The sequence below is a fragment of the Argiope bruennichi genome, unplaced genomic scaffold (genome assembly GCF_947563725.1).
Source record: "Argiope bruennichi unplaced genomic scaffold, qqArgBrue1.1 scaffold_33, whole genome shotgun sequence".
Taxonomy (NCBI): domain Eukaryota; kingdom Metazoa; phylum Arthropoda; class Arachnida; order Araneae; family Araneidae; genus Argiope; species Argiope bruennichi.
Window position 1 is genome coordinate 43,306 of NW_026605937.1, and position 9,467 is coordinate 52,772.

The following is a 9,467-nucleotide window of genomic DNA, read 5'->3' on the forward strand; positions in this document are numbered from 1 at the left end:
ACATGGATAAAATAAATAGGTGAAAGCATTTTTATGGGATTAATTAATTAATCTTAAGTCAAAATTTACGAAATATTTTCCCGTTAACGAACTAAAATGGAGCGAATGCTCACAATTTCTCACTACTCTTTTCGGCAGAGTGCATGAATTTATTTAATATATCCAGTCACAATTATCATGTTTAATAAAAAAAAAAATTTCTGAGAAAACATTTTGAAAACCATTGGGTAACGTGCGTGTTGTAAATTATTCCTGTTGCAACGATCCCCTGGCTTCTCGACAAATTGCGTGGGATGCTTCACGGTGATGAGACAAAAATTTACATTCCGCGGTTTTTTGTTTTTTAAAGGAAAATACTGATTTATTCATATTTAGTGTATAATACACTTCCGAGTATGTGGTTCGCCACTATCCGGCTCCTGTACTATCCAGCCTAATTTTTCAAGAAATAAAAACTGTAAATTTTGACACTTATCTTAGGGTTACATTTACATATCTGTATATTATTTATCGGTGAAAACTGAAATCGGTTTGAGTCAATTTTTTTACGAATTAATCCTACGATTTTCGTTAATGTTTTGTTTATGATTCCTTCATTTATGTTAGGCATTACAGAATTTTTATTAAAACGTGAACAGCTAATATCTTTTAACTTACTTTTTCACTAATAAATTCTTGAAACATGCAGACAGTAAACAGAAGGCTTTGTACTGACAAATTATATAAAGACATATATAAACTGTCAGTGCAGAGCCTTCTGTTTTAACTCGACACATTACGGCAACGGCTTCTATGATTCACCAGACAGTAGTGACGTTCACAGTCTGCGTGTCTTGAGACAAATGGAGACTTAGTACTCAATAAAACGGGAGAAAATAAGAAGTAGGAAGTATTTTGATGTTTCAGAAAAATTTAATTAGTCTCTCCATACCATTTTTAATACAATTAATTTACTAAAAAATCTATAGTTATATTTAAAATAAAATATATACTATAATATATATATATATATATATATATATATATATATAATTAAACATATTTGCACCATTATATAAAACGAACGTTAGCGAAGTTCAAAATAAATGGCAGGAAACTCTATGCAGCTCTGAGTGAAGATTACAAAGGCTACAGATTAAAAAAACAACAGCAACAAATAAAGTACATTTTTTAAGTTATGAACATTTAAAAAAGAAAAAACTTATTTACATATACACATAGTGTTCAGTCCAAGTCCTCCGTTTCCATCAGTAATAATTTCATTAAGATTAGTTAATTTAATTAAATTGTCATTTTAGCTTGTTACAGAATTTAATGCGAAATATTTTTGAAGAGCATTTGGTTTTCACATTATATTTGTAGCTTTCAAATCGTTTTGCCTCAAATAAAATTTTAAAGTAGGTCTATATTTTTAATAACCGATAGAAAAACCTTTACTTTTGAAATTTTTTTAAGTGATGGGTTTAAGTTTTATTTAATAGAAAATGGCGTCTTCAAGACAATTTAATTAAAAGAATGGATTTGGTCAAATGAAGAGTGTCCAAGAAAACTTTTATTTCATGAGAATGAAATGAAGTTCATTTTTCTTTCTTTTTCTTTTATTTTTCAAAGAAACTAGATGTTTATAAATCAAGTAATCACTTCCAGCCTATGATGGGTGAGCATAAAAACATTTACTATTGTGTATATTGAATATACATTTAATTAGCGAAGAAGGATGAAAACTCTTATTCTTTCTTTTATTTATAATTGAAATAAAAACACTTAAAAGAAAAGAATGAAGACAACGAAATATTTCAGTAATGCATAATTTTATTTCAGAACAAATATATTTCAAAAAATAGATTGGGATTCAAAAAATTCAAAAGACCTTACATAATTTTTTAAGAGAAAGCTTGGTATACGGATTGTCCAACCAATGAAGCTGATTCTCCAGCAGCGCTGGAATTAACTTGCCCAATGTTAGCTGAACCAAGAATATGTACCAAAGCCGAAACGAGTTCCAGTAAAGCTTGTATAAGAACATCACAGCCAGAGAGACCAGGACTACTTACACTAATTTGATAAACAACATTGCTGAAAGTATTAGATAACGCTGCAGGATTAGTTGGACCGCCACCTGATATCAAAGATGTAACAGCGGAAGAGACTCTGGAAGCAGCACTAGGTGATGATAAGCGTGAAGCAGCAGCGGACGCAGCGGCAACAGATGCTGCTGCACTTTGTTGTCCACTATATGCACCACTTCTATATGCTCCTTGACCTTCTAATTCAGAACCTACTCCGCCATATCCGCCTCGTCCTCCTTGACCGAAAGCGGCCGCAGCGGCACTGGCTGCTCCAGCTCCTCCTGCACCTCCTAAACCGGCACCGTATCTATGTCTTGCACCTAAGCCACCTAATCCAGCACCGCCATCTCCACCGGCTGCAGCTGCAGCAGCTGCGACTGCAGATCCTCCTTGACCGGCACCGCCTGCTCCTTCAGATCCTAATCCGCCAAATCCGCCTCGTCCTCCTTGACCGCCAGCGGCTGCAGCGGCACTTGCTGCTCCAGCTCCACCTGCACCTCCTAAACCGGCTCCATATCCTCGTCCCGCCCCAAAGCCTCCTAAGCCAGAACCGCCATCTCCACCAGCTGCAGCAGCAGCGGCTGCGGCTCCCGATCCTCCTTGACCGGCACCACGTGTTCCTTGAGAACTTAATCCGCCAAATCCGCCTCCTCCTCCTTGACCGCCAGCGGCTGCAGCGGCACTGGCTGCTCCAGCTCCACCTGCACCTCCTAAACCGGCTCCATATCCTCGTCCCGCCCCATAGCCTCCTAATCCAGAACCACCATCTCCACCTGCTGCAGCTGCAGCAGCTGCTGCTCCTGCTCCTCCTTGACCGGCACCACCTGCTCCTTGAGAACCTAATCCACCAAATCCACCTCGTCCTCCTTGACCGCCAGCGGCTGCAGCGGCACTGGCTGCTCCAGCTCCACCTGCACCTCCTAAACCTGCTCCATATCCTCGTCCCGCCCCATAGCCACCTAATCCAGAACCGCCATCTCCAGCAGCTGCAGCAGCAGCGGCTGCGGCTCCCGATCCTCCTTGACCGGCACCACCTGCTCCTTGAGAACCAAATCCGCCTCGTCCCCCTTGACCGCCAGCGGCTGCAGCGGCACTGGCTGCTCCAGCTCTACCTGCACCTCCTAAACCGGCTCCAAAACCTAGTCCATCACCAAAGCCTCCTCGTCCTGCACCGCCATCCCCACCGGCTGCAGCTGCAGCAGCCGCGGCTCCCGATCCTCCTTGACCGGCACCACCTGCTCCTTGAGAACCAAATCCGCCTCGTCCTCCTTGACCGCCAGCGGCTGCAGCAGCACTGGCTGCTCCAGCTCCACCTGCACCTCCTAAACCGGCTCCATATCCTCGTCCCGCACCATAGCCTCCTAATCCAGAACCGCCATCTCCACCAGCTGCAGCAGCAGCGGCACTAGATCCTCCTTGACCGGCACCACCTGCTCCTTGAGAACCTAATCCGGCAAATCCGCCTCGTCCTCCTTGACCGCCAGCGGCAGCAGCGGCACTGGCTGCTCCAGCTCCACCTGCACCTCCTAAACCGGCTCCATATCCTCGTCCCGCACCATAGCCTCCTAATCCAGAACCGCCATCTCCACCAGCTGCAGCAGCAGCGGCTGCGGCTCCCGATCCTCCTTGACCAACACCATCTACTCCTTGAGAACCTAATCCGCCAAATCCGCCTCGTCCTCCTTGACCGCCAGCGGCTGCAGCGGCACTGGCTGCTCCAGCTCCACCTGCACCTCCTAAACCGGCTCCATATCCTCGTCCCGCACCATAGTCTCCTAATCCAGAACCGCCATCTCCACCAGCTGCAGCAGCAGCGGCTGCGGCTCCCGATCCTCCTTGACCAGCACCACCTGCTCCTTGAGAACCTAATCCGCCAAATCCGCCTCGTCCTCCTTGACCGCCAGCGGCTGCAGCAGCACTGGCTGCTCCAGCTCCACCTGCACCTCCTAAACCGGCTCCGTATCCTCGTCCCGCACCATAGCCTCCTAATCCAGAACCGCCATCTCCACCGGCTGCAGCAGCAGCGGCTGCGGCTCCCGATCCTCCTTGACCGGCACCACCTGCTCCTTGAGAACCTAATCCGCCAAATCCGCCTCGTCCTCCTTGACCGCCAGCGGCTGCAGCGACACTGGCTGCTCCAGTTCCACCTGCACCTCCTAAACCGGCTCCAAAACCTAGTCCATCACCAAAGCCTCCTCGTCCTGCACCGCCATCCCCACCGGCTGCAGCTGCAGCAGCCGCGGCACTAGATCCTCCTTGACCTGCACCACCTGCTCTTTGAGAACCTAATCCGCCAAATCCGCCTCGTCCTCCTTGACCGCCAGCGGCTGCAGCAGCATTGGCTGCTCCAGCTCCACCTGCACCTCCTAAACCGGCTCCATATCCTCGTCCCGCCCCATAGCCTCCTAATCCAGAACCGCCATCTCCACCAGCTGCAGCAGCAGCGGCTGCGGCTCCCGATCCTCCTTGACCGGCACCACCTGCTCCTTGAGAACCTAATCCGCCAAATCCGCCTCGTCCTCCTTGACCGCCAGCGGCTGCAGCGGCACTGGCTGCTCCAGCCCCACCTGCACCTCCTAAACCGGCTCCATATCCTCGTCCCGCCCCATAGCCTCCTAATCCAGATCCGCCATCTCCACCAGCTGCCGCAGCAGCGGCTGCGGCTCCCGATCCTCCTTGACCGGCACCACCTGCTCCTTGAGAACCTAATCCGCCAAATCTGCCTCGCCCTCCTTGACCGCCAGCGGCTGCAGCTGCACTGGCTGCTCCAGCTCCACCTGCACCTCCTAAACCGGCTCCATATCCTCGTCCCGCCCCATAGCCTCCTAATCCAGATCCGCCATCCATACCGGCTGCAGCAGCAGCGGCTGCGGCTCCCGCTCCTCCTTGACCGTCACCACCTGCTCCTTGAGAACCTAATCCGCCAAATCCGCCTCGTCCTCCTTGACCGCCAGCGGCTGCAGCGGCACTGGCTGCTCCAGCTCCACCTGCACCTCCTAAACCGGCTCCAAAACCTAGTCCATCACCAAAGCCTCCTCGTCCTGCACCGCCATCCCCACCGGCTGCAGCTGCTGCAGCCGCGGCACTAGATCCTCCTTGACCGGCACCACCTGCTCCTTGAGAACCTGATCCGCCGAATCCGCCTCGTCCTCCTTGACCGCCAGCGGATGCAGCGGCACTGGCTGCTCCAGCTCCACCTGCACCTCCTAAACCGGCTCCATATCCTCGTCCCGCCCCATAGCCTCCTAATCCAGAACCGCCATCTCCACCGGCTGCAGCAGCAGCGGCTGCGGCTCCCGATCCTCCTTGACCGGCACCACCTGCTCCTTGAGAACCAAATCCGCCTCGTCCTCCTAGACCGCCAGCGGCTGCAGCAGCACTGGCTGCTCCAGCTCCACCTGCACCTCCTAAACCGGCTCCATATCCTCGTCCCGCACCATAGCCTCCTAATCCAGAACCGCCATCTCCACCAGCTGCAGCAGCAGCGGCTGCGGCACTAGATCCTCCTTGACCGGCACCACCTGCTCCTTGAGGACCTAATGCGCCAAATCCGCCTCGTCCTCCTTGACCGCCAGCGGCAGCAGCGGCACTGGCTGCTCCAGCTCCACCTGCACCTCCTAAACCGGCTCCATATCCTTGTCCCGCACCATAGCCTCCTAATCCAGAACCGCCATCTCTACCAGGTGCAGCAGCAGCGGCTGCGGCTCCGGATCCTCCTTGACCGGATCCACCAGCTCCTTGAGAACCAAATCCGCCAAATCCGCCTCGTCCTCCTTGACCGCCAGCGGCTGCAGCGGCACTGGCTGCTCCAGCTCCACCTGCACCTCCTAAACCGGCTCCAAAACCTAGTCCATCACCAAAGCCTCCTCGTCCTGCACCGCCATCCCCACCGGCTGCAGCTGCAGCAGCCGCGGCACTAGATCCTCCTTGACCAGCACCACCTGCTCCTTGAGAACCTAATCCGCCGAATCCGCCTCGTCCTCCTTGACCGCCAGCGGCTGCAGCGGCACTGGCTGCTCCAGCTCCACCTGCCCCTCCTAAACCGGCTCCATATCCTCGTCCCGCCCCATAGCCTCCTAATCCAGAACCGCCATCTCCACCGGCTGCAGCAGCAGCGGCTGCGGCTCCCGATCCTCCTTGACCGGCACCACCTGCTCCTTGAGAACCTAATCCGCCAAATCCGCCTCGTCCTCCTTGACCGCCAGCGGCTGCAGCGGCACTGGCTGCTCCAGTTCCACCTGCACCTCCTAAACCGGCTCCAAAACCTAGTCCATCACCAAAGCCTCCTCGTCCTGCACCGCCATCCCCACCGGCTGCAGCTGCAGCAGCCGCGGCACTAGATCCTCCTTGACCGGCACCACCTGCTCTTTGAGAACCTAATCCGCCAAATCCGCCTCGTCCTCCTTGACCGCCAGCGGCTGCAGCAGCACTGGCTGCTCCAGCTCCAGCTCCACCTGCACCTCCTAAACCGGCTCCATATCCTCGTCTCGCCCCATAGCCTCCTAATCCAGAACCGCCATCTCCACCAGCTGCAGCAGCAGCGGCTGCGGCTCCCGATCCTCCTTGACCGGCACCATCTGCTCCTTGAGAACCTAATCCGCCAAATCCTCCTCGTCCTCCTTGACCGCCAGCGGCTGCAGCGGCACTGGCTGCTCCAGCCACGCCTGCACCTCCTAAACCGGCTCCATATCCTCGTCCCGCACCATAGCCTCCTAATCCAGAACCGCCATCTCCACCGGCTGCAGCTGCAGCAGCTGCGGCTCCTGCTCCTCCTTGACCGGCACCACCTGCTCCTTGAGAACCTAATCCGCCAAATCCTCCTCGTCCTCCTTGACCGCCAGCGGCTGCAGCGGCACTCGCTGCTCCAGCTCCACCTGCACCTCCTAAACCGACTCCAAAACCTAGTCCATCACCAAAGCCTTCTCGTCCTGCACCGCCATCCCCACCGGCTGCAGCTGCAGCAGCCGCGGCACTAGATCCTCCTTGACCGGCACCACCTGCTCCTTGAGAACCTAATCCGCCGAATCCGCCTCGTCCTCCTTGACCGCCAGCGGCTGCAGCAGCACTGGCTGCTCCAGCTCCACCTGCACCTCCTAAACCGGCTCCATATCCTCGTCCCGCCCCATAGCCTCCTAATCCAGAACCGCCATCCCCACCGGCTGCAGCTGCAGCAGCCGCGGCACTAGATCCTCCTTGACCGGCACCACCTGCTCCTTGAGAACCTAATCCGCCGAATCCGCCTCGTCCTCCTTGACCGCCAGCGGCTGCAGCAGCACTGGCTGCTCCAGCTCCACCTGCACCTCCTAAACCGGCTCCATATCCTCGTCCCGCCCCATAGCCTCCTAATCCAGAACCGCCATCTCCACTAGCTGCAGCGGCTGCGGCTCCCGATCCTTCTTGACCGGCACCACCTGCTCCTTGAGAACCTAATCCGCCAAATCCGCCTCGTCCTCCTTGACCGCCAGCGGCTGCAGCGGCACTGGCTGCTCCAGCCCCACCTGCACCTCCTAAACCGGCTCCATATCCTCGTCCCGCCCCATAGGCTCCTAATCCAGATCCGCCATCTCCACCAGCTGCCGCAGCAGCGGCTGCGGCTCCCGATCCTCCTTGACCGGCACCACCTGCTCCTTGAGAACCTAATCCGCCAAATCTGCCTCGTCCTCCTTGACCGCCAGCGGCTGCAGCTGCACTGGCTGCTCCAGCTCCACCTGCACCTCCTAAACCGGCTCCATATCCTCGTCCCGCCCCATAGCCTCCTAATCCAGATCCGCCATCCATACCGGCTGCAGCAGCAGCGGCTGCGGCTCTCGCTCCTCCTTGACCGTCACCACCTGCTCCTTGAGAACCTAATCCGCCAAATCTGCCTCGTCCTCCTTGACCGCCAGCGGCTGCAGCGGCACTGGCTGCTCCAGCTCCTCCTGCACCTCCTAAACCTTCACCGTATCCTTGTCCTGCACCTAAGCCTCCTAATCCAGCACCGCCATTTCCACCGGCTGCAGCTGCAGCAGCTGCGGCACCAGATCCTCCTTGACCGGCACCACCTGCTCCTTGAGAACCTAAGCCGCCAAATCCGCCTCGTCCTCCTTGACCTCCAGCGGCTGCAGCGGCACTGGCTGCTCCAGCTCCACCTGCACCTCCTAAACCAGCTCCATATCCTCGTCCCGCACCATAGCCTCCTAATCCAGAACCGCCATCTCCACCGGCTGCAGCAGCAGCGGCTGCGGCTCCCGATCCTCCTTGACCGGCACCACCTGCTCCTTGAGAACCTAATCCGCCAAATCCGCCTCGTCCTCCTTGACCGCCAGCGGCTGCAGCGGCACTGGCTGCTCCGGCTCCACCTGCACCTCCTAAACCGGCTCCATATCCTCGTCCCGCACCATAGCCTCCTAATCCAGAACCGCCATCTCCACCGGCTGCAGCAGCAGCGGCTGCGGCTCCCGATCCTCCTTGACCGGCACCACCTGTTGCTTGAGAACCTAATCCACTAAATCCGCCTCGTCCCCCTTGACCGCCAGCAGCTGCCGCGGCACTGGCTGCTCCAGCTCCTCCTGCACCTCCTAAACCGGCTCTAAATCCTTGTCCAGCACCGCCAGATCCACTAGCGGCAGCTGCGGCTGATGCGCTAGCCGATGCTGATGACGAGGATATGCTATTTGCCTGAGCGAACATAGAAATTAAGCCTCTTATTTCATTTATGAACTGGTTGTTAACTTCACCAGTCGTCTGAAGGAATGCAGATGCTAAAGCGTCGGCTATAGCATTAGTTTTTATTTGAGCGCTCTGTCCTCCTCCTTCTGCTATGGCTATGTCTGCCACTGCTGATGCGAAGGCCATGTTCATTGCCTGCAGTTTGTTTTGGGAAGTCTTTCCGCTTCTTTCCATTTTATCTACACCCATTTTTATAGATGAGGCAATCGTATCTATATCATCCATCTGTTCATTTGTAAATGCTCCTGATTGTCCTAAAGCAGCAGAAAAGTAAGTCATGAAGCTTTCGGCCATGCTTGCGCTTTGCCATGGTGACTGACCGAGAGCGAATATGCTCTGAGACCAGATCACTACGAGTAACGATAGTGAAAATCGAACTGTCCAAATCATTTTGTTTGTGGTTCTTTTCCACCGAATGATTTTTCAGTGTTTCTTGTCATCTTTTATACTTCCGATTTCGTGATGAAATCCAGTGGAATTTTGTGATTCGTCAGTTGAGTCAACATTTCTGTTCCAGTCTCTATCTCTTATTTGTGTATGAAAATGATTTGCGTCACCTGAACTGCGTAGATAGTTTTCTTTTTGGGTTTATCTTGCATGCAACTATGTCATTGCTGAAAGAGAGTTGCATTTTTTAGTTTTTAATACTAATGAATTTTCGTTATTATATCCTATCTCGGTATACTTGAT

The 9,467-nt window shown here is 53.5% G+C and overlaps 1 protein-coding gene across 15 annotated transcripts; it reads right to left on the minus strand.

Moving 5' to 3' along the window:
- Positions 1–1,794: 1,794 nt before the first annotated feature.
- On the minus strand, positions 1,795–9,183 carry LOC129961543 (uncharacterized PE-PGRS family protein PE_PGRS54-like). 15 transcript variants are annotated; one of them, XM_056075023.1, is made up of 3 exons: positions 5,468–9,183; positions 4,970–5,056; positions 1,795–4,759 (listed from the first exon to the last, which is right to left on the minus strand). In XM_056075023.1, exons 1-3 carry the CDS (start codon positions 9,165–9,167, stop codon positions 1,884–1,886), a joined length of 6,663 nt encoding a protein of 2,220 aa, XP_055930998.1. In that variant the 5' UTR covers positions 9,168–9,183; the 3' UTR covers positions 1,795–1,883. The 15 variants fall into 15 exon arrangements, with proteins under 15 accessions (XP_055930998.1, XP_055931002.1, XP_055931001.1 ...); XM_056075027.1 differs by having other exon boundaries at positions 1,795–6,307; positions 7,154–9,183; XM_056075026.1 differs by having other exon boundaries at positions 1,795–5,893; positions 6,740–9,183.
- Positions 9,184–9,467: the final 284 nt, after the last annotated feature.

Coding starts and splice junctions, on each gene's coding strand:
- LOC129961543 (XM_056075013.1), bottom strand. CDS start 9,167: ATGATTTGGACAGTTCGATTTTCACTATCGTTACTCGTAGTGATCTGG.